Source organism: Natator depressus, chromosome 8, assembly GCF_965152275.1.
Source record: "Natator depressus isolate rNatDep1 chromosome 8, rNatDep2.hap1, whole genome shotgun sequence".
Lineage (NCBI taxonomy): Eukaryota > Metazoa > Chordata > Testudines > Cheloniidae > Natator > Natator depressus.
Window position 1 is genome coordinate 89,201,032 of NC_134241.1, and position 26,150 is coordinate 89,227,181.

Below are 26,150 nucleotides of genomic sequence, written 5' to 3' on the forward strand. Positions count from 1 at the left end.
AAAGCAATGAAATTACATAGAAGTGGACAAAAGGAACAGCCTCTCTGAAGTTATAGATGGAGTAGCTCCTCAGAGAGAGATCCCAAACAGTCAAGAGGAAGATCATTTTGGAAATATGAGGCCTGCAGGGACTTTAAAAAGGGGAGATACAGATGCAGGAGAGGCTAGGAAAAACAAAAGCATCAGAACGAGGATGGGAAAGGAGGAAGACGTGCCATGTGCTCCATTAACTGCCGCCCTTGTAAGCCAAAAGAAAATAATTCTGGCTGAATAAAGTATTCCCTGATAGAGGGAAACAAAATCTTCAAAAAGGAGAAATTCCCATTCTTCAAAATACTAAAGGATTAATGCTCATCTGGCTATAGTATGTTATAGAACTAAATACATTACAAAAAAGATGAAACTCTAGAAAACCTGTGCTTTTATTCATATATTTAAACGTAAGTTAGATATTAATGGCTTGGAAGTCGTCAAGACACTCCTATTTGTGTGCTGCAATAAAAGTCACACTGAGACATTATCCAGCCTCAAGAAAAGGTTTTCTATGATATTGTAAAGTGGTGACCAGAAATCTTTTGTGAAATGAATATCACTTTTCAAAATTAGATAGAAATATAATTGCTGTTGCAATAAAATCATGACACATAACAGAATTCTTAAAAAGAAAATAAAAGGAGGATAAGTGCTGGAAAAAAAATACTCAACGGATTAGATTTAAGACATACAGGTCACTGATTTTAGCTTACCAGCCAACACTGAGCTGCAGTCCTACCTATCACTTGCTAAAATCATTACAGGACATGGCTATATGGACATCTGTATTCCTGCTTCCCAGTGCATTTTGTTAGGGTCGCTTTTGAAATAAATAGCTGCAGATGAATTTTTTTTAATAACCCTAATGGCTAAAAAATGGAAAATAAGAAAAAAAAACATTTGAAACTCCTTTGTCTCCAGCCTATCTTTATTACAGATATCTCTGTGCTTGGAACCAAATCAATGTCACCTCTTGGTAAATCAAGTCACCCTGTGGATAATACGTCAATGATCCCCACGCATAAGCATCTGCTTATACATATAAACAACTGAGGAGCTGGCACTGCTGGACGATAACACGCTACATTATGCTTTTCTGTTGTTTATCATGTGCACATGAGAACTGACACATAGCAGGTTTTTAAGCACCAGATCAGGGTGAAAGTTTAGTGTTGATTTATAAAAATGCACTTATCCCATGTTTTAGGCACATGTACAAATAACTGATTTGAAAACACAGAATATGCAACAATTTTGGACCAGTATTACTGACAAATTCCACCTCACCCCCATTCATTATTTGTAATAGCTACCCTAATCCAAAGACGTACCTGACTTAACAGCCTGGGAGAACAGGTAAACCTTGCAGCACACTTTGAAGGCCAACAGACTTGAGCTCTATTGAACCAAAGGAACAGTGAGTTCTTGAAGCATGGACTCTTCAGTGAAAATATCTTGCCTCAAACCTTATCCCAATCAACATTAAGATGATGTTAACTCAAACATATCAGCAGCTATCAGTGTCACATGAGCCAACTAGGTCAAAAAACCCTCTCTTTGAATTGCCCACAGAAATGGACTGGAAGCCAGGATAGAATATGGTACAGAACCAAAGTGTAATGCTTTAGAAGCACTGCTAAGCAAAAGGATGGCTGCATTCTGGACCAGATGAAGTTTCCCAGTAGTCTTAGCATCCATCAGCAAGCTGCTACCAAAAAAGTTCTAAACTACAATGTATGTTGTATCGGGTTCCATTTTCAAATCCTCACTAAGAAAATGGCATAGAGCTCACCAGTGGGGGTGTAGAGGAAAGGCCCCCACAGTTCATTTGCAAAACCAATTGCAGAAGAGAACTCTGGACACACGAAAATCTAGATACTATGGGGATAAGCACCTTAAAATCTTGGATTAAATCAGACCTACCAGATTGTTCCAAGAAAACTCATCTGAAGCTGCCAAGTTCCTCCTGGTTTGGGGTCAAAACCACCAAATTTTGCAAGGCTGTAAGATCCTCCAAAAGGGGCTGTGTCTTGTGCATCCGAATGGTAAACAGGTTTTATTGGTAAATGTTGGTACACGTCATTTTCACCATACACATACAAACTGACCAAAAAAAAGTTTTCCATCGATGATCATTGAAATTCACAGATAGATAAAGTAATAAAAATGCTGCTTGAGAACTCAGAGTCTGACTTAAGGATATTTACTTCGTATATTTTGACATGTGATGTTGAAAATTTGTGTTTTAACAGTTATAAAGCTTTATTTTTTTTAATCTCAACACCTATCGTCATTACACAATTATTGCCTGTGCCCAATAATTTCCCCCACCTACAAACATTTTAACCAATTAAAATTAGAAAATCTTAAAATTGATAATTTTGCACAACTATGAAAAATTAACATTGATAAAAAATATAAAATGCTTTAAAATAACCAATGATATTATCTGTTAAAATTATAAAAACTAAAAACTGAATTCTGCCAAGCCTAAATATAAACAATGCACTAAGATCCTTTCCCTTTTGACTTACTTGAACAAAGCCTTATAAAGCCAAAAAATGAACAGAATTCAGAACCCTACTTAACAAACCCCTTTTTCTAAAAAATAAATCATTTCACTTAGCCCTGAAGTTGTGAGTAAGCCAATAAAAACAAAGAGGCCACACAGGAAATGGAAAAAAAAGAGTGAATACTCAATTTAAATAAAATAAATTAGAATCTCTGGTTTGTTTTATATTTTCTTCCTCTAAATGGTGAACCATAAGCTAGCGCCTAGAGGACTGTTATTTGTTGCCTGGCCTTATGTGGTTTATGCAACTATATAATGTAGTATTCAATCAAAAGGATTACATCTAATAACAACTGCTTTCGTCAAATGCTACCAATGCTATCCCTGAGGTACAGTGTGATTTAAAAATTGGAAATGAAAATGCTTATTTCAAGTCAAACATTAAATCTGGGAAAGATTTTAAGTGTTTTATGTACACTTTTTATTAGAAACATATACTGTACATTCATTAGGATCTGTATTCAATTTGAACTATTCTGGATTATGCAAATGAAGTTTCATTTCATTAGCACATTTTTCTTTCAGAAAAACAGATAGAACACTGTGTTTCGGAATGTGGCGAAGGCACACCCAGAATGAGAAAGATGATGTCCACTGTGGTATAAAAGGGCACACAATGATAATAGGTAATATTTTAATTAAGGAAACTGAATAGTCTCTGTGCATATATATTACTGTATGAAAAGTACTGCCTTTGATCCTGTCCCCAGGCCGCTATGCATAAACAGAAGCTGCACATCCTTTCCATTATGTTATGTGCTTCAAGTGTGATTCATCCTGGGGATGAGAAAGTTGTGCTTAATGGTATGACCCTTGTATTGATTAAAACCATGTTTGCTGCCATGGTACTCAGTGCAGGAAGCAGAAATTGCACTGTACTCTATTTGTATGAAAAAAAAATTTACTTTTGCAAAAATTTACTTGATAGCTATGGAGAAAGGGAGACCAGAGGATTGTTCGGACTTCCACAGATAGACTATTATTTGCATACTATGTTTTCTTTGTACAAAAATTAATGATCTATAAATGACCAAGTTCTGTTGGCAGACATATAAACAGCAAAATAACTTCTAAACTAGCTCCCCAAATGCAGTAGTAATAAAACTGTCACTAATTTAAGTCAATATTTGTCAACTGAATAAAGAACCAGCTCTTGTAAAGATATCATCAGCATACTAAAATCATGGATTTATATTGCACAGGATGAATTTTATTCAAAGGCTGAATAAAATTCTGCTCTCAATTATGCTCACAAAACCCCATCAAATGAGCTTTGAGACTGATCTCACTGAAGTTGTAGGGGGTGCATGAGAGGGCAAAATTTGTCCCATTAAGTCTTTTTAACTGTTTAATGTGTACTTTAGTTCTTAGCAGTATTAAAAGGGCACACTAATAGCTTCTGCCCCTTGTAGCACCTACAGTTCCAGTTCAAAAGGAACATACTTATGTAGCTTTCTGTACAACAGAATATATTTGTTAAAAAATAATTTTAACCATTCGAAAAACCAACATTGCTAGCAAGGTAATCACCTTCATTTATTTAACAGATTTTAAATAAAATATTTTTATAGATTGTGGGTACTGAAAAGTGTGTAAGTTTATTACTAACTACCATTTATTCAATTACCTCAGCCAAGGCAGGGCTTCTAAGTTTAGCTAGGTCATTGGACCTAGTTCTTGGGATATCCAAGATAGAGGATGGAAAGATGATGGGTCAAATTTTCAAAGGTGTTTAAGTGACTTCTAAGTCTAAGTCCTATTGGACTTGGACTCCTAAGTCATTTAAACACTTGAAAATTCAATGATGTCTTTAAAGGAAGATACAATTTAAAACAAATGACTATTCAGGCTTCAACAGAAGCCCAGACAAGATCACAGAAAATATTAAATATGTCTTTAAGGTAGGCTAGCTTGTAAAATGCAGTCAACTGGGATCTTTTCTGCAGAAGAGCACCCTCACTATGTGTCCAGCATGGAAGTGCCCCCGTACAGGGAAGATTCTGGTTGATAACTGCTAAAATGCAATCAAACATCCTAAAAAAGGGGGTCATATATTTGTGAATGTACTCAAGCAGCAAGTCCATCAAATCCTATTGATACCATCAGTATGAGTAATCCTCATTAAGTGAAAAGAAAAAAGAAAAGGAGTACTTGTGGCACCTTAGAGACTAACCAGTTTATTTGAGCATGAGCTTTCGTGAGCTACAGCTCACTTCATCGGATGCATAGCATATCGTGGAAACTGCAGAAGACATTATATACACACAGAGACCATGAAACAAAACTTCCTCCCACCCCACTGTCCTGCTGCTAACAGCTTATCTAAAGTGATCATCAAGTGATCATCAAGGAAGGCCATTTCCAGCACAAATCAAGGTTTTCTCAATCTCCCCCCCCACACACACACACACACAGACACACATACAAACTCACTCTCCTGCTGGTAATAGCCCATCCCTCTTTGAAACCTCTCTTTATAATGCGCATGATAATCAAGGTGGGTCATTTCCAGCACTAATCCAGGTTTTCTCACCCCCCCCACACACACACCCCCCCTCCAAAAACCACACACACACAAACTCACTCTCCTGCTGGCAATAGCTCATCTTACAATGTGCACAGCAATAATCCAAGTTTAACCAGAACGTCTTGGGGGGGGGGGGGGGATTGTAGGAAAAAAACAAGGGGAGATAGGCTACCTTGCATAAGTGATCATTCAGCCCCATCTCTCAAAGAGCCCGATTTCGATGTGAGATCTTTAAGATGTGAAAAAAAATCAGAAATGCAACAGAGTCAGTAAAGGAGAAAATTTGAAAACTAATATTCCCCTTCCCTGTGGGATTTTAATTTTTATGAGTCAACATTTCTGGGGTCAGTAATTTACAGTATCAAACTGCAGGATAACACCTCATGCAAACAGAAGGAAGCAGAGCAAAATTAGCTGCAATAATCCTTCAAGAATATAAGCATTTTCTTATGGAATCTTACAACAGTCATGTAGCTTTGGCGGGAGGAAAGAAGGATTACGATACAAAAATAACTGCAAGGAGGTAATCCATAGAAAAGTAAAAGAAAATTGGAGCTTCGCTATCATTATATAACTATTCTCTGAACTGTTCCAAATGATTTTACAGTTTCTTTAACAAATACATATATAAGTACCTCTTAACAAATTGTATTGAATGTGTACGCACTTAATCCCCTGCTTGAGGAGCTGAGATGGAATTCTTCCCCTTAGGCCTTTTCAGTTATTACAATCAGTCCATGTGACATTACCGCAGATAATCATTAGAGATAATAATTTGGAGGGGGGGAGTATACACAGAACTGACAACTGAGTGATTTGAAAATGGGACTGCTATAGAGCTGGCCAAAAATCCAACAAAAAATGGAAAACCATGTAGGTACGCTTCCCTAGTGCTATTTTCCAAAGTCCCCTGCAGTGCCAGCCTTGCTCTTCCCATGACATCCATGGTGCCTCATGCAGCCACTCAGTCATTTACTACAGCAATCTGGAAGAGCCCACTTGCAACCGCCAAGTCAAGGCCTCCCACTGGACTTAGTCACACACTTGTTGAAAAAGCAAGTGGCTTAAATTCATTTATAGATCTTAAGGCCAGAAGACTATCTAATGGGCCCTTCAGCATAAAGCAGACCATAGACTTTCACCCAGTGTTCAAGGGCTCTCCCAGTGCATAAGAATTCATCAAGTCGAAGGCCTTCATAATGATCTCACTAAGAACAGAATTACCTGGGGGTGGTGAACATCCTATGAACTACTCCAGTGAAAAGAAAGCATTCCTACACACTCCAGGGTCCTCTAGGTTGCTGCCAGAACTCTGGATTCTCACATTTATATCCCCGCCTTCTACTTGGCTTTTATACCACTGACCCATGAGATTCCCCATCCAAGCCATTAATCCTCTGGCTGGGGAAAACTCACAGGTGTTCCCTCTGATGCCAGCAATCGAGTCCCTTTAACTTTCCAGAGTGGTCAAGGAACTTCCACAAAAACATCATGATCTTCACAGATTCATAGATATTAAAATCAGAAGGGACCATCTAATCTTATCTCCTTTGCAGCACTCCCTTTTAATGCCAGCCCCAGCAGAAAAAACTGGTAAGTTAACCGAACATGTCCCGTACAGCACTAGAGAGCCAATAGCAAATTATTGATTACTATTTACTGTTTTTAGCACCTTCCACTTTGACATTTCCACCTGGTCTATTTGCCCTAGGGCTGTAGCTTTCAAGCTGAAGTTTTGGCTTAGCCACATGACAAGAAGATTTTTCTTTATTGTTGTTAGGAGTGGCAAACTAAAGATCAACCCCGAGTGGAGCTTGCATAGAATGAAATGTAAGTCACCTGGCAGAAAGAGATGTCAAGAAAGCAACCCTCCTAATATTTTGACAGTCAGCCCTTGACTGTGTGAAAAATTGACCTAGTTTCTCTCATTGGAAAGTCCACAAAATTGTATTTTCACATTTCTCACCATTGTCATGGGAGCAGGGGATACTGAAACACAAACATGTTGAAGAAAACATGTTTACAATCATGACGTAAGAGTCTGTCATACCCCAGGAAAAGACTCTCACCAGTAACAAGAGCAAACCAGATACCATCTGCCCATACATTTAAAAAAAAAAAAAGTTACAGAAACTTCTTTTGAAATTAGAAGTTCACTAATGAACAGACAGATCCTCTATAATGAGAATGGACCTTTGTGAATATTTCCCTTGCCCAGGATCTTTTTCTATAAGATCTCACCTAATAGAAGAGGTGGGAAAGAGCAAAGAAAAGAGTCTTTGACAATTTTTTTTTCAGATGGCCCATTTATATCTTAGTCACAGCTCTGGGATGTACTAAAATCTGGCTTATATAGATGTAAGATATTCCCTCTCCTAATGCGGCAAAGAGCCTGTGTTCTTCACACGTTTTCCACAGCATACAGTGTGAATGAAAAATAAAGGGATAACATAAATAATGGTGGTATAATTCAATTTATGACCAGTGGAAAGACCCATAACTTATGAGAGGCAGAACTCCAAGTGATGATGGCCCTCCACTCTCCTGGGTAAGCAGCATGTATCTTACCACTGCACTCCATAGTGTGCTCTGTTATCCCACACCAGGTTTCAATTATTCCATGGCCTATTCAACTTCGGCTGTACTTATTTTAAAGGATGCAACTAAATCTCACAGAGGGTGTGAGTTAAAGTTTGGAGGTCCATCTGAGCTTGCACTGAGATGGACCTCCAAAGCCTATCCAAATGTTCACAGCATATTAATTTACTCTACCATTGTGTTGGCTACTAAATTAAGTGATAGTAAATTAAAACCACAAAGACGAGGCCCAACAGTTAACCACATGCTAAGCAAAACAAGTGTTGCTTGCATCTTGCCCATGGAGGCTGTAGCCTTGGGCTCTGAGAAGATGCCAAGAAGAATAAGTTTCAAAGGAGGGGAGACTTCAATTCAGAAAGAGCCATCACTGGATGTGAAGGGTTTCAAACTTAAAAGTGCCGACAGCAAGCGTTTCCCAGCTGATCATAACTGTTTTCATGGTATCTGAGGTAAAAGGCAATTTTGCTCTCCAGAACAGATACCAGACCATTCGGATCAGCAACAGCTTGATTTGCCCCATGATTTTAACAGAAAGCTAGTGAAGAGAACTGAGCATCATACCAGTCTGTGCCACTTGAAGGCAGGCAGCTGCATTCTGTACTAGCTTCAGATCCTGAGTGGGCTTCAGACACAGCCCTATCAGAACATATTTCAAGGGTCAAGCCTGGCAGTAACACAGGAATAGATAATCATAGTAGAGAAGAGCGCCCACAGCCTCACGCCATATATAACCATTCACTGTAACCAACTAGCAGAAGCTTTAGAATGACAGGGTCTTCACCTTTGTTTTTTGGTTCTCTCAGTATTGGTTGATTATTATTAAGCCACCAGAAATCTATAGGTCTTGAGGTCATGGGGTGCTTTCGTGTGCCCTTCAGTTTATCATTAACAGCAAATCAAAATTTGTTTTTCAGAAAATGATAAAAGGAGAAGGAGAAAATGGCTGAAGGCATTAGAATGCCAAGCCCTCCTTCTTGGTCACTGGTTGAAATCAAGGGACCCAGATGGTGCTTTTCTGTGGCCTACATGTAATTATCTCAGTCCAACTCCTAATGGACAAGTGTCCACATCACTAAAGCCACCATCTGGCTGGCACTAGTTGCTAGCTCTAGATCAAATTTTCTGAAGTACACATGAAAAAGACATTCTTAAGAGAAAAGTTGTAGAGGCAATAAATGGGAATAAACATATATTAAAGGCTGTGATGCACTCAGATAGTTCAATAACATTGTATACATACCAGAGATGAGATGAGATGAGATTAGGAAAATAGTCTTAGATTATAAATATCTTCACAGTAATAATAGTTACTGAGATTACAAATATTCAGAATAATACATTATTTGAAGAGTCAGATTAAAACAGGTTCAAAGGACTGGCTTGGGGGTTTTTATTAAAAAAAGAGTAAAAACAGCTTGTGTGCCATAGTCATTCCAGTATATGGTGGTAGCTACAACATCAAACCACCTCTACTCAGTATTTTTCTTTACAGATCAAGTGAAAAGACTAAGGATTTTACTGCTCTTAAGAAGCATACGAAAACAGGCTGTGTGTACACAGCACTGGTATAGACATTTTTTTCTGTGGAGGGGCAAAAACACTTAAAAGCTTCATCAAATCTTTAAAAAAATAATACCAAAAAACTCAAAATAGTTTCAATTTGTTGTAATAGAGAGACTGGAATGCCACCCACTTACCCCCAAGGGACTACACTCAGCCCTGGTTAATCCATTCTGGCTCTAGCCAGATGTCTGGATATCTGAAAGACTTCAATGATTAGCAATTCCATAATATGTTCATATTTGCATAAAAATGCAGTTTGCAAACTGGTTTAGATTAACCAAACATACCCACTGTATAATGTTTCGTAACAATGGCTGGGACTGAAACTAAGACAGAATAAAAACAATCTGTTTAATAACAAACAAGAATCTGTTCGTATGGTGAACACTAAGATCTAGAGCCCTTAAAGTTCTGTGGTTCCCCACCTCTTTACAGAGTTCAGCAGAAGCCCTGCGTCATTACACAGGTATTCAGCACCCGTTCTTTCCTCCTTGTATTTTTTACGGTCAAGGAACATCACAGGTACGCCACTGCCTTTCAACCAAAGCAGACTAGAAAGGTGGTCTTGTATTTAAGGCACTCAACTGTGACTCAGGAGGGCTGGTTTCAATTCACAGCTCTCCCAAAGACTTCCTGTGTGAGCTTGGAGAAGTCACTTGGCCCTCCTGTGGCTAAGTTTCCCTACTGTGAAATACAGATAATGCTTCCTTTGTCTGGTCTCTTTAGATTGTTAAATGCTTTTGGACAGGGTCTTGCTGATACCATGGTAATATACTGCACCTAGCACAAGGAAGCCCTGATCTCAGTGGGACCTCTAGGTGCTACTGTGAGAAAAAATACCAAGACCATACTGAAACACCATAATGCACTTCAAAAGGTAGTATTCTCTTTTATAAGTTTAGGGCTCTGTGAAACTTAGGTTTTTCTATGCAGTGGCTGATTGAGATGGTTTCCAATAAGCTTTGGTTTGTACCTCCTGTGTAGGATTCATAAAGGTTTATGCGCTTGGCAACATTCAGGGCACACCCGGAGTGTTGTGTAGGAGTAGTGCACACACAGCTTCTTTCAAGGGCATCAACCTTGGAATCTCGCCAAGATGATATGAACCATGGGAAGCCTCCCAGGACTGGGCTCAAGGCCCGAGAGCAAGGAATGCGGTAGATAGAAATTGGTAAATAAGAATGTTAAACAAAGCCAGTGTATTCCTTTTATCTGTTGGAGAATGTAATGCACGGGGGGAGAGAGAGAGAATAAAGGGGAAGGTGGAAAGCTGACAGGCAGAAGCCCGTTAGCAGAGACCAGCCTGCTTGCTTGCTAAAAGCTGTGTTCTGTCTCATCATTGAACCGCCACAACTGGCGCCCAAACATGGGGCCCTCAGCACTCACCTCGCCCGGCAAGGGTTTCAGACGCGTCACTCATCCGCTTCGTGGATCCCGGTGAGTATTTTTCGTTGTGGTAAGTATGGGAAGCTCCCTCTCTGCTTTGCAAGTGCAACACCGCAATGAGCTACAGTATTTGCTGCGTAAGGCTCAGCATGACTGCCCCACTCGAGAACTCACTCTCCTGCTACAGGAGGTGAGTGCCCAATGCCCGTGGTACCCTGAAGCCAGAACCCTTAAGCTAGCGGACTGGGAGCGGTTGGGCCAGACATTGCACAAAGAGCCTCGGGCGTCCGTGCAGGCTTTACATGCCTGGCACCTCTGCCGCGACGCGATACAGCGTGTCGCCCCGGACAGGCCCTCCCTCGCGAGGCTGGTGATCTCGCCACGCCCGTCCGCTCCTGCAGCCACCCCCCTCCTACCGATGCAACACGGTGTGTCACCTCAGAAAGACCCTCTCCCGCGCCAACAGAGGGGCTGCCGATCCCGCCACCCCTGTCCGCTCCTGCAACCATCCCTCCCCCTGCTTCGCCCCCAGTGCCTCTATTACCACCGCCTCCCTGGCCTTCCCCACCGGAGCCGGTGTGTGATCGCTCTCCGCCCGTGGGGCCCCATGCTCCGGGGCCCCCCCGGGGGTCGTCTGCGTCTGCTCAGAGGCTTTCGCTGGTGCAACAAATGGTTCACGCAGCGAAGACTCGCTCAGATCTTACAGCAGAGGAGCTGGCTGATCTGGTCTCAGTTTGTCCGGTGACCTGGCAGGATGATGGCCAGGGCAACCAGGTTGCAGACTGGGTCAGTTTGCCTTACTCGGTGATCAGAGAGGTAAAGAAAGCGATTCGCGAGTTCGGCCTGACTAGCACGTATGTGCGTGGTCTCATTGAAGGGCTAGGTAGTGGGTACTTCCTGATCCCTGAAGACTGGAAGGCGCTGTTGCGCATGATGCTGACACCCAGTCAGTATGTTATTTGGCTTAGTGAGTATCGGCAGATGGCGGAACGCCAAGCCCAGGTATATAGAGAGCAAGGTATCATTTATGAGCACTTGGCAGGGGAGGGCCAGTTTGCTACTGTTCAGCTGCAGTCTCAACTCCCTCAGGCCGTCTTCCCCATTATTTCCACCTGCGCCCAGCATGCTTTCCGGAAGGTCCCGGATTCGGGCAAGCCTACCAAAAGCTTTGCCAGTATCCGTCAGGGTGCATCAGAGTCCTTTATGGATTTTACCAACAGATTGCAGGAGGCTATCCTCCGACAGGTGGATAACCCTGTGGCAGCTCAGGAGATCCTGTTAAAAATGGCGGTTGAAAATGCGAACGAGGATTGCCGCCGTGCTCTCCAGGCTGCACAAGCCTCTGGAATTCTAGAGCTGTCGGACATGCTGCGGGCGTGCCAAAACATCGGAACCCAAGCACATAAGGCTGGAGTTCTGGCTGCCGCCCTGCGAAAAACTGGGAAGGAGGGGAAGCGTTGTTACCGCTGTGGTAAGGAGGGTCACTTTCAGCGGGAGTGCCGCTCATCGACGGCGCCCGCCCGCCCCTCAAAGAAGTGCCCCAAGTGTCGGAAGGGCTATCACTGGGCTAATCAGTGTCGTAGCGGGTCGGGAAACCGCACAACGGGTCCCCCCCGAACCCAGGGCCAAACGGGGGTGTTTCCCACTCAGACAACTGTTCCTCTGCCTTACAATCCATAGATTCCATGAGGGCGGCGACTGCTGGAAGTGCAGGGCTTGATTTGATTATGCAGGAGGACGCTGATTTTCAGTTGCCAGGGGAGGTTTGCGCCATACCTACACAGGTGACGGGACCTCTCCCTGCCGGATTTGTGGGTCTGGTTCTCCCTCGCTCACACGCTGGGAAACAGGGTTTTTTTGTCATCCCAGGAGTCATCGATGCTGATTACACTGGTGTTATTAAGGTTCAGGTGTGGACCCATCTTCCGCAATCGCTCCCGCGTGGATGGTCAATTGCACAATTGATTTTAGTCCCCTATCAGGTGCCAGCCGCAGAGGATCGAACCCGGGGCGGGAACGGCTTTGGATCGACGCTGTCTCAGTCACCGTCTCACAATACGTCCTCTCCACTTGTTGCTCTGACAATGTCAGTCCGCCCCTCAAAACCTCAGTTAACACTTCTCTTAAATAATGTTCCTTTTACAGGGTTGGTGGACACTGGAGCTGACGTTACGGTGATTCGTGATCCGGAGTGGCCAGTCGGTTGGCCAACAGTTCCTTCTAAAGAGTTGTGGGGGATCGGGGGTAGCAAACCTGGGCGCCAAAGTTTGTCTTGGGTCACGGTCTCTAAACCAGGAGGCTGTGCCCTTGCTACAATCCGCCCTTTTGTACTCCCTGTCCACCTCAATATTTGGGGCCGCGATTTACTTACAAAGCTGGACACCACCCTCGATATTAATATATAATCCTCCCAAAATCCCAAATCCGCCCAAAATCCTCCCTCACCCACCTTGCCATCCGCATTACCATTGGTATGGCAATCCTTAGAGCCCGTATGGATTGACCAGTGGCCGCTCCCTCTAGAAAAGCTGAAAGCGCTTCATTCACTTGTACAACAATATTTGCATGCACAGCGCTTGGAGAGCTTTACTAGTCCTTGGAATTAGCTGCTGTTATTTTGGCCTTTCAATTTTTTGCTGATTGTCCCTTTAATTTGATCATGGACATGCATTATGTTTATCAGGTAATTGATCATTTACCCCTTGCCCTCATTACCCCTCAGGTCGATGCGGACCTTCTTCGCCTGTTTTTGTCCTTACAGTATTTCATCACCACTCGTAATTTCCCTTATTTTGTTGCTCATATTTGCAGTCATACCCCTCTGCCTGGGCTACTCATTGAAGGCAATGCACGCGCCGATCGCGCGTTACGTGGTCAGGTAAATTCCCTTTTTTCTGACCCCATTGAAAGCCATTCCTTTTTTCATCAGTCTGCCTCTGTTTTGGCCCGACAGTTTCATATTCCTGCTGATCATGCGCGTTCTATTGTTCATTCCTGCCCCCACTGTGCCGCTGCTGCCCCTACCTTTTTTTATGCCGTTAACTCTAGAGGTACCGCAGCGAATCAGCTGTGGCAAATGGACGTCACTCACGTGCCACAATTCCACCCCTATTCGTTTTTACATGTTTTCATTGATACCTATTTGGGATTCCTTTGGGCGACCCCAGAGCGTGGGGAAGCCACTCCCAAAGTTATTCACCATTTGCTAGCCTGTTTTGCTGTTATGGGTCACCCAAGCCAGATTAAAATGGATAATGCCCCAGCCTATTGCTCCACAGCACTTTTCACCTTTTGTGCCCAATGGGACGTCCATCTCAAACACGGGATCCCTTATAATTCCACAGGCCAAGCCATTGTTGAACGTGCAAATCGCACGCTAAAAACCTTGCTTGACAAACTATTAAAACAAGGGGAGCTGCGTCTCCGAACCTTAGGAGACATTCAGCAACAACTGCATATCCTTTTGTTTCCTTTAAATAATTTAACGCTGAACGCAGATCAGCAGACCCCCGCGGATCGGCATTTTCACAAATGGAAAGACCGCGTGTCTATTACCATCAGCTGCCCGATCCGCAATGGTTGGGCCCAGTACCTCTAATCACTTGGGGTCGGGGATATGCTGCTGTGTTTCTCCCTGCAGGACCGTTGTGGGCTCCGGCCTGGTGTGTGCGACCGGCACTGAAACAGCATGGCGTGGCACCAGGGCTGTCAAACCCCATACCGGATTTTCAGCTGACCTTGGAGGAGACCGCAGTGCCTCCCGGGTCGACAACGGCGGGACGGAAACAGAAGAGGCGTAGCGTCCCAAGCCAGCCCGTGACATGGGGAGCAGTAAAAGCATTGGTCGCCGCGGCTCAACGAAGACTGGCAGCAAACCAACAGCCAGAGACTCTTGAGACTTTGTTTGTGGCAATTCTCGCCCAAATTACTGCTAATTCTGTACTGATTGTATGCCTTTTGTACCTGCTATTTCCTGGAGGGGTTGATTCGGGAGCGCTTTCTCCGTTACAGGCCCGAATGACATATAACCTATGGGAAAGATTGGCTTTAATAGCAAATGTTACCCACTTTTGTTTATTTGATTTTGTAGCAGCTGAAGAATTGTTAGGTACGTGCCTTATTCCAGTATGTCATCACCCTGAGGAAATTGGGAATGAGATGATGCTTGCCGCTTACTCAAACCTCTCTTCCCAGTACTCTAGCATGGCTAATCGGGGCCAGGCCAATCACACTTTACCTTCTTAAGCTTATTTTTTGCTGCTGCTGTGTACAATGTATTCCTTTTTGTTAAGGCTTTGTTGAGACCCGCCCTGGCAGGCTCCACGAGTTATGACCTTGTCTGTCCGGGAGTTAATTGGCTTGCAAATGCAAATTGATGGCTACCATGAGATGGCCGAGCACAAATAAACAAAAAAGGAGGGGATGTAGGATTCATAAAGGTTTATGCGCTTGGCAACATTCAGGGCACACCCGGAGTGTTGTGTAGGAGTAGTGCACACACAGCTTCTTTCAAGGGCATCAACCTTGGAATCTCGCCAAGATGATATGAACCATGGGAAGCCTCCCAGGACTGGGCTCAAGGCCCGAGAGCAAGGAATGCGGTAGATAGAAATTGGTAAATAAGAATGTTAAACAAAGCCAGTGTATTCCTTTTATCTGTTGGAGAATGTAATGCACGGGGGGAGAGAGAGAGAATAAAGGGGAAGGTGGAAAGCTGACAGGCAGAAGCCCGTTAGCAGAGACCAGCCTGCTTGCTTGCTAAAAGCTGTGTTCTGTCTCATCATTGAACCGCCACACTCCTGTATGTTTGGTGTTCAAACATAACCAATAACTCAAAGTGAAACTCATCTGAAACCAGCACAAACAGCATGTTTTGCACAGATGTAATATGAAACCATAAACCAACCTGGTTCATTTAAAACTGGTCCCAGGTTATTTGAATAGGTTCAAGAACCTTAACAAATGTTCTGACAATCCTGGTATGAATTTTAAGTATGTTACAAGAAGCAAAAACAAGGCAGGTTATATATCCATGGTTTCCAGTTTTGCTGCAAATATCTTCATTGTCTTGACTAGGATATTGTAATCTGAGAGCCGGATTGTGTTAAAACTTTCACAGTGAACTCTTCATAGCAGTTATGGCTGGGGGAAAAGTTCAGGCAAATGAAGAATTTACCCAAACCTTTGCCCAAAACACAAACTGAGCCAGATCCAGATATTTTCCACTAGAAGCAGCACCATTATTTGTCAGACATTTTTCTGGTTCTGGCCAGGTGCACTGACATACAAAAGGCTCTTTGCAGAGTAATATTAAGCCAACCAGCACCAGCAGATAGGAAGTACCAGATATCTCATAAAAAGGTTATTGTTCTGATATTTCCAGCCCAGCATTACCATCTCTGGCAGTTTGATTAGTGAGAATAATGGTCTGAATTCTCACTGCTGAACCAAGCCTCCAACCTTGTTGAGGCCAGATCTTCAGAAGTACTGAGCACCCACCATTGAAAGTGAAGTCAATGGGAGCTACAGATACTCAACACCTCTGAAAGTCAGGCCTTTGAGGTTCACTAACAGCTATCAAAATGCCCCTCCCCATCATGGCTTACTAGTGGGGACTGATCCTGGCACCTTCAGCACTAAAAGCACAGACCTCTACCACTTGAGTCAAAAGAGTACTTTAGGTAGTAGTGTCCTTACACAATGTGTGGGTCAACCACTAGATGGGCAGGAGCATGACACTCTTAGCCAGCATGTTACACTTACATCTCCAGCCTTTGAGAATAAGGTTTCACAGCAATAAGAGAAAACGCTGCCTGTAGATGAAACCAAGATGTTTATCTCCAGAGAGGAATTCCCATGCTGTGAATGTGAAAGAGTATATCCCTCCAAAGTCAATCCTGAGTGCTAGGAGTGACAAAGTGTCTTCTAATATATTTCCACTCTCTGGAGGGAATATGTGATGAGGTTATAAAGTTACTTAACATTTTTCCTTTCTTATCTCTGAGCTTCTGATTTCCCATGGCCTGCTGCTGTGCTCTGACACAGGACTACACCATTCTGTCTCTTTCCCAGCTACTTCACTACTCCTGGAGCAGATGTTTAGACCTGAGCAGCAGAAAAAGTAGAGCATCTGGGAAAGAGACAGAAGTACAGTTCACTGACATCCCTCGAAGGATCAGAGCAGTAGGTCGCAGGAAGCTATTGTAAAGTATCAGTTTCAACACATGACCCGGCAGGTTTGGAAAACCCTTTTAATAAAATGCAGGTTTATGCCATGGTCTCTAGTAGCTGCTATATGAACCTGCTGCATAAGAGGAGCTGATCCTGTCAAGAAGCGCTAATACTGAGCACTCAAATTGCTGGGATCTCCAGCATGGAGTTACCAGCAGGGCAAGTGCTGAAGAGGACTAAAATCATATCTTAATAGCAACATACTGCAAAAACAGATCAGTAGCAGAAAATGATTTCTACTTTTAAGTAGGAATTCAGGTAATAACACACTATCTAAATTAAGGGTCATTACTCCCCTTAATGCATTCACATACCCAACTCCAATTAACAGTAGTGGAAGTTAAACATTACAGAGGCTAAGACGAGAATACAACCCATAGTTTACAGTGTCACACAGATGTACATGTACATTTGAGAAAAAACAGAGAACATATATGCAAAGGGTTGTTCAATTTTTTCAATATGTTCATTAACATAGCTAAGATGCAGCTGTATGAACTACAGCTGATGGATAAATTATTTGAATATTATTTAAACATTTTGTGTTGGAATAAACTGCACAAAGCATATTTATTTTCCACATGACTCAGCTAGCATGAAATTCAGTTCTAGGCCAGCACACAGCAAGGCTTAAGTGGTGCATAGCCCTTGCTCAGCCCCCTCTGCAAGGTAAATGTCACTCCCAGCATACAGCACTAAGCCAATATTGGAATTTTGTGTTTTAAAAATAAAATATTGGTGATTTCCCCCTATTTTTGCCCAGATTTAGCAATATAGTCATTGGTTAAAAAAAAAAGGGATATTGGAGCCACGTTGAATTTCTACTCCTCTCATAAAGAAAAGGAGTACTTGTGGCACCTTAGAGACTAACCAATTTATTTGAGCATAAGCTTTCGTGAGCTACAGCCCACTTCACGAAAGCTTATGCTCAAATAAATTGGTTAGTCTCTAAGGTGCCACAAGTACTCCTTTTCTTTTTGCGAATACAGACTAACACGGCTGTTACTCTGAAACCTCTACTCCTCTCATGTGTCAGATAGGATGCAACTCCTCAGTACTGACAGTGGCATCTTGCATCACTGTTAGTGCTTTTCCTGGATTTAACTGATTGTTTTCAAGTGACAACATTTAATCATTCCCCAGATTTGTGTGTCTGTCTTACCAGTATGCACCTTGGGATTCTTTTTGCAAGTCGCTAGCCATTTCCTTTCAAATATTACTCTGCAAAATTATTTGGAGGCAGGGGAGCTCAACTGGCTCCATTTCAGGAAGGAATTTTACTACAAAACCCAAGGAGAATATTGAGGACCCTGCATTATTGCTTTCTGTCATTATAAAGGGCTTGCTTTTCTTAAATAGCTTTTGTTTCAAAGCTTTACAAATCTGGCTGAATGGAATGGGAATCTAACATCACTGCATTGCAGATCTGAAATATACTTATTACAGTGCCTTTCACAAGAGGGTCTCAAAAAGCTTTATAAACATACTTTAATAGTACCTATGTGAGCCAAAAGTATCCCCATTTCAGAGCTGAGCAGACTCTCTCACTTTCCTATGTGCTTTTCATATTTAAAGTTGTGCAAATATAGTTCAAAATGGACATATAAAAGAAATTTAATAAAACCAAAGACAAAGTCTCCCCTATGTAACATTACACCAGTACTCACAATGAAAGTAATATTGTTAGTAACTATATAGCAAAAGGTGTGATTTCTTTTCCTGGATCATGCTGTAGACACCAAAACATCAAAATAATCACTGAAACTTTGAAATGTTTCTTATTTATCACGTAAAATTGTTCTCACAGGAACTAGAGAGATGTACTTCAGTTAATCAAAATATTGTGCTATAATTTATACGTCACTGAAAATTGCTCTAATCTATTCAGATCTGTATTGTTTATATTATAAATGATTGAGTTAAATGTCTGTGAATATTACAGGCACAATGCCAACAAGTAACAAAGATGACAATCTCTGCTCTAAAGAGCTGGTATTTGATAATTAACATTTGTACAGTGCTCTAATAATACTAAGTATGGATCTAGTCTTTCAAACCCTTACTTGTGAGAGTTGTGCTTGTACTTAATCACATAAATAGTATGACTGCCTTCAATACAAAAGACAACATAAAAAAGTAAGGCCTGATTTGCTAGTTTTTCAATGCTGCTACTTTAACCAAATAAAAATATAATTCTATAAATATGACTGTATATTTAATATATTCGTTTAAGAGAACTTTTAACATGTAGGAATCATTTTTTAAAAGTGAACTATTTTATCACTGTATTGTTCTTTTTATTAATGAATGACAAGGTGTGAAATTTACTACCTTTGCCAAGATCAGACCATGATATGATCTGCCTAGTTTATCTATGGTTCACATAGCAGTTTCACCAATAAAACACTGGTGGGTATTTTCTGCTCAGCTTTATTCTAATAGTTATAGCAAGATTGGTACATTACACTGACAAAATAAATAATACACATTTTTTAGCAGCATAAAATAACTGGCTTATAAGTAGACCACAGTTTACCAGATTTCTAAACAACATTGTTTAAATCTGTAAATTTAGAAACAATGTTTCTAAAAATCACACACATTTCTAAACATAAAATTCATAACTGAGCTCACTACGGCAAGATGAAAGTGTGGGACAGGACCTGGAAGGGATACACTATTTATTTTTTATTTTGTATTAGTTACCTTTTTGGATATTTCTGGCATGCAAGATAGCTTATATGTTACAAGCAGCTGCATTTAGTTAGAGATTTTTGAAGAATTTTCTACTCTGAGGTGCTTTTTAGTGTCTCAGAAAGCTGTTGCATTTCTGTGCATGTCTCTGAAGAACAGTATCTAGTGTCACACCTCAGGGAAGGTTTTTTGTCCAGCTTTAGATATTTGTATTTAAGAGCTATAAGGAATCTTTAAGTAGACCTCTGCCTAGATCTCATTTGCAAAGGCTTAAGTTAAATAAAATGTCCTATGTGTATATAATTAGCACGCCATTCTCTGTGGACATAATTACAGTAATACACAAACTATTATTCTAATCATTCATTTGTAGTTAGCGCAACTTTTGAATAGACGTGCCAGATACCAAAATCAGTCAGTCAAACAGCTCCAAAACGTATTTCCATCTTTCCATTCACTGTTAGTCAATGATAGAAACATTTTATTTGTTTGTAAACATATAATGCATACTGACTGAAATAGAAAACTATTGCCCTATGGATGAAAAACTGCGGTATAGCACTCCTAATCAAAGGTGGAGGAATGCTAATCCACTAGAGGTAATTTTCAAAAAGGGCAACAGTTTTTCCTATTATCTAAAATACGCAGTCTATGGATCTATGTTTTTATACATAAAAATTGTATTACCCTATTCATGGTGCTTCTGCCATGATTCTACTTTAGCTCACAGAGCTACATGATATTCAACAATAATAAAGCTGGAGCTGTAATAACAATAGCCATCACAGATACTGTGACGAGAGAGGGGAAAAAGCCAAGTTATAGAATTCCTGTTCCTCATATTCACACTAACTTTGTGGTTTTACTCATTGTTGGGCCAACCTCTCAGTGCACTTGGGAAGAGCATTTAAAAATAAATTATTTACGTTTATGTGCATGCTGCTTTTAATTTGCTTTTTCTATGTTTTGTTTCCTGCACTGTGGCTGCCAACCCTTCAAAAACAAAAACCAGAAGAGCAAAGAAACTTTGTTCGAATTCTGCAGGGAGCTTGAGTTACATTTAAATGTCACAAAGATGATTTTGTACTAAATATGATGCAGCAGGCTTATGATGTGCCAAAATGCTTCTATTTTAGCTCACAAGATCATGTGACCCTCTCTCAGTCAATAACCAGACAGTTGATTTTTAAAACAATTAGACAGCATGGCTAGAAAGACAACTATGCAAGCTAGTTTACATCACATGATCATGTCTCAACTAGATTATTTGGTAACCCAAAGTGGACATGAGTGGACTTTTAGGCCCCTGTCCTACATATGCTTGAAGACTCACTTATTTTTACTCATATGAGTTGTCCTAGTGAACTGACTACTGACATGAATTAATTTACACTCATCCTGAAGAGCTTGCAGGATCAGGATGTCAGATTATAAACTCTTTGGAGCAAAAACCATGTCTTTATAAATATTTGAACAGGATTTATTATGGTAGCTTCTGTACACGTTGGGGGTTCTGGTTTTATTGTAATGTGAATATTAAATAATAATCATGTAGATGAATGGGCAGGTGGACCTTGGATTCCCAATCAATCAATATTAAAGCTTTCCTGATAGTGAAAGTTTTACAGTTGTTAAAATTACCAGTATATAAGCATGTTCATTAAAGGTCTTATTTTCACAGGTCTGAAAAAATATCCTCCCTTACATCTGAAATGTCCATGTTTGGTCTCAGTCAAATCACATGGACTTTTTTTGGTGGTGGTAGTCAGGGGTGAGGAGTGGAGAAATCCATTCACCCATTTTTGAATTATGGAAAAATTAAATTATACACTTCTACACTTAGTTTTATACACTTAGTTTAAGTAAATGGTAATATATCTTTTTGCTTACACAACTCAAAATCTGCTAAATTTTTATCATTCAAGATTTTCAGGTTAGCAAATCTTCACTGCGGTCTAGATCCTTACATGTTCAGAACAAAAATTAATTACATGTATTAAAAAATTTCTCATTGCATGATGATAATGTTTTCCAATCTGAGGCAATACAATACTTAATCTGGCACCAAGTTAACACTAATTAATATCTAGGAGAAAAGTTTACAATATAGCAAATATTTCTACAGACAATATTTCAATGCAGACATTGATTCTGTATTTAAATCCTTATGATCCTACACAGCTTGTAAGTAGTACAAATAGAGCCTCTCTCCTACAGAATTTATAGTAAATCCAAGAGAGCAAATTGTGGGCTTAAACTCTGCTGATCGATCATCATAAGGTTTGGATTTGGTTTTTTTTTAACTTTTACTTTATTTAAAAAAAACCCTCATGTTAAGGTAACATTAAGGTTATTAATTTAAACATTAAAAGGTCAGGAAATGAAAAAGTAACATTAATTTAGCCTTTTTAAAGTTTATGTTGTTAAATATACATAAAATATTCCACAGAAGACATTCAAATTCAACATTACCAGCTGTCACCACACAGATGTCAGAGAACTCCTTTTCTAAGGCTAGACCAATGAAATGTGTAGGCCAGCAATTAAATGTGTACGATTAGACCCTTGTACCCACACAGTCACATTGACATCAATAGGATCCATCTACACGGATCCAACAGCAGAATCAGGGCCATAGTGAAAGATAGGGATAATCTCAGACTACTGTGTGGTAACTGTTGATAACAGTTGACTTCTTAATGGCAACCATTCCATAACATGTGCAATATGGCCGTCGGTGTTATTAAAACCTTGATTCCAGCATTGTGGTAGCCATGTTGGCCCTAAAACCTGAAGAAGAGCTCTCTGTAGCTCAAAAGTTAGTATCTTTCACCAACAGAAGTTGGTCCAATAAAAGATATTACCTCATCCACCTTGTCTCTTTATTAAAACCTTAACTTTTTCATTGCTTGACCTCTGAGTATTTAACATGGCATTACTGTACATTTTTCTTTTTTGAATATACATTATGGCCAAGATTTTCAAAAGTGACTTGACCAACTTGACACACTTTCCAGGGGCCTGGTTTTAGGTTATGCGTGCTCAGCATTTTTTGAAGCCTTTCAAAAATCACGCAAAATCGCTAGTCATTTTAAATATCTTAGCCTAAATATGCAAACTTTACCAAATGCCAATCCAGGCTATCAGCCTCCATTTCTTTTATGTATATGTTATATGATGACTCATATCTAAAATTCTTGAAATGGCTACAATTAAAAATAAAACAAAACAATATTAAAATGAAAGGATCACAAATATTGTTGGTTAAAACTAAACAAGAGATTTGCTTTAAGGTCATTGTTAACAATTTGCCCTTGAACTATATATATGCAGTAAGATGGCAAAGCATTCCACATTGCTGGAACTAAAAAGACAAATCATCATCGACAATATTACCTTACAGACCTTAAGTCAAATATCAAAAGCAGAATGAAATGCCTAAGAATAGTTACATTTAGCTAACTCAGTCAAACTCTTGCAAAATGTTTTTATAAAGCAATTAAGTACAGATCAAGTATAAAACTTGACTTCATTAACTGGAATATAGGAATGCTTGGAATCAGAGGAAAATAAGCCAAATATGTTTCTTAAGAAAGAGCCTGGTTACTCTATTTTTCAAGAAGAATACTGATGTGAAATTTAAAATCCTAACAGAACTTTGTCTAACTACTGGATTAAAATGTTTGCAATTCGGGAAAGGTAAATTGTAGATTTAAAATTCCTCAGAGGATATTCTTCAGGATGAACAAATTGATGTTAAAGCTTTTACTTCTGTCTGCTTCCTGGTTATACTCTCCCCTTCATTCCAAAACCCAGTTAATAAATTATCAACTGATACACATTTAATCATAGACAGCCAGATTCTAGTACCCTTAGTTATGATGAATACCTCCGTACTATGTAAATAGCCTCACTGACATCAATGGGACTATTCATGCAGTAAAGGAGTAAAGATATCAGAATCTGTCCCAAAGATATATACAATTTCTGTTATAAGCAGCTTCCAGGTTAGTCTTGGTTAATAAAAAAAATTACATTCTAATGTCTATGGATTGTTGAAAAGGCCTCTTGTTCAGTGTTGCCCCTTGAAAAGATATTCTCCTTCTCCTTGGTACCCTTATGCTGTGTCGGTGCTTTTCTAAATACAGCTTAAAAACAAAATCAAAAAGGGGTTTCTTTCTGGCGTCTTAACCAGACACAGGTATCCTGCCAAGGAGACTCAAACTGGGTTGCCTCTTGCAGATTGCATATTAAAGCGAAGCGCAACACCCTGACGGCTTGAATCAACTTTTCACCCCTCCTCAAAGAAAGGATCAGTTGTATCCACAGGAGCAGCCCATCTTCCCTTTCATTGTGTCCCAGCACAGAGAGGAGAGGGAAGCACTGACGGCTTCCCGCAGGGGAAGGTAATACGCTTTGCCTTTCTTATTAGCTTTACTCGAAATGTTGCCATTGTCTTTAAAGAGGGTCCAAATGAAGTATGCACCAGATTACGGCTTAGAAACCACATTCAGCCCCACTGCCCAGATGCACCCCGTTTTTACCGTACTTTGCAAATGCAAGAGTGCACAACTCACACACACACACACAGCTGCTGCTCCTCCTCCTCCAACCTCTCCGGGCTGGAAGCGACAAGGGAACAATTGGTGAATCGGGGCTTTGTCTGGGGTCGCCTCCGCTCGTGGGTCACCCAGTTTCATTCACAAAAAGGCAAAGCCCGGCGGAAAGACTCCCGCACTCCCCGGCCCCGGCGCGGGGCCAAGCCAAGCCGGCTGCGGCTCTTCGGCGGGGAGGGGAGAGCGAAGCCAAACACCTTCTTTCCGCCCAGATGACAGCGGAGCGCGCCCCGGCCGGCGCCCGCGCCCCCTGCCCCGCGCAAAGCGGCAGGGCGCCCCGCGGGGGGCCGGGCTGGGGCACCGGGCGCAGGGGATGGAGGAGCGGGGAGCGCTGGGGAAGGCTCAGGGGAGGCGCGGCGGCGGGTAACTGTCCCAAGGGCCCGCCCGAGGTGGCGCCGGGGAGCGCGGCGCGTCTTACCTCGGGCTGCGCCCCCGAGCTCCGCCAGGCTCCCCGCGCGCAGCAGCAGCAGCAGCAGCAGCGGGAGGCTCCGCTCCCAGCCGCCCGGCCGGGGCATTCCTGAGCCGGCTCGCGCTACTCCGACATCCGCAAGACAGCGCTCGGAGCCCGGGCCAGCTCTCCCCGCCGCGCTGTGCCGGAGGAGGGGGGGGGGGCTCTGCCCTCCCAGCCCTTCCCCACGCCGGCTGGGCACTGAGCGGGGGCGGCGGCTTCCCTCCCTCAGCCCCTCGCTTGTCACTTTCCAAAACCTCCCCTCAGAGCCCGGCCCCGGCACCCCCCTGCCGGCGGGCGGCCCAGCCTGGCCCAGCAGCGCCCCCTGCCGGCCCTGCCGAGTCACTCCGAGCCCCTGCCCAACCTCGGCCCGGCTGAGCCTCCGCCTGCGCCTCAGCCAGCCTCTCCCCACAGCCCCAGGGTCAGCCCCGGCGGGCAGGAGCGGGGAAAGGGAAGGCGCGGGGGCTGGAAGTAGGGGAGCTGCCGCACCCCCTGGCTTGAAGTGGTTTCCATCACATATGGGGTTGACAGTTTGGGTCAATGGCTCCCAGCAGCCCCGCTATAAACACTGTTCCAGCCCCCCTGGGGAGAGGGAGAACTTGGGGTGCCTGGGAGCCTCCTCCCCTTGGATCGCTCCCCCCGCCATGAGAGAGGGAATAAACCTATAGGGTCATCTGGTCCAGTGAGTCTCTGTGCCCCCCAGGACTTCAAACCATCCCGGGTTTCTTGCCAGGGCCAGGAGCCACCCAAATTGGGATCCTGGCGAGGAGCCAGGGGCTGATTGCCAGCAGGGGGGTGGGGGTGGCTGTGTGAAGGAATGGCGTGGGTTTACTCTCCCTTATAGCACTCAGCTCTGGGGCAACTCCGCCCCTCTGGGAGCACTCACCTTGGCCCCCGCTGAAGGCTGCGCTGAGGAGGGGGAGAAGAGTAGTGCAGTGGGGTGGATCGGGCAGGGAAGGGTGGTTACAGCAGCAGGAAGGACCTGGCCCCACCCCAGTCCTACCACATGCTGCTTTCCCCAAGCAACTGGTGTGATCCTTGGGAATTCCTTCCAGGCACCCCTGGGGGGTCACACTCCATAGGATAAGGAGCCCCAATCCAGTACAGAATTGTTTCTTTTGGCCACTTTCTTGTTCCTTGTCCCCTCTAATGTCTCGGGAGTTTCCAGTACTTCCTTTCTGGAGAGATTGCTCTAATCATAGATGACTATAGGTTAAGCAGTTGTCCACCTAAGGCACTACTAAAATGTCACTGGGACTCCCAGGATCACTCACTCAAAACTAGTCCCAAATTGTTTTTCTGTGGATGGTTTGCCATCTGGTTCCTGTTTCCTCTATTAGTCATGTACATCAGTAAACTTTAATGCCCAAATATGCCTTAGAATCCTTTGCACCAGCTGCTGCAATATCCACTTCAAAGCCAAGAGCATCTCATGTGCGGGGGGCACATGGGGTCACATCCCCCTCCCAGATTTCTGCCAGG

The 26,150-nt window shown here is 42.4% G+C and overlaps 1 protein-coding gene across 1 annotated transcript in view; it reads right to left on the reverse strand.

Annotated features, from left to right (window-relative positions):
• ROR1 (receptor tyrosine kinase like orphan receptor 1) overlaps positions 1-24,805 on the reverse strand; it is a 248,620-nt gene extending 223,815 nt beyond the window's left edge. The window contains exon 1 of the mRNA XM_074961595.1: positions 24,639-24,805. Coding sequence (XP_074817696.1) covers positions 24,639-24,735 — 97 coding nt within the window. The 5' untranslated portion in view covers positions 24,736-24,805. The remainder of the gene's footprint in view (positions 1-24,638) is intronic.
• Between the last annotated feature and the right edge of the window lie 1,345 nt (positions 24,806-26,150).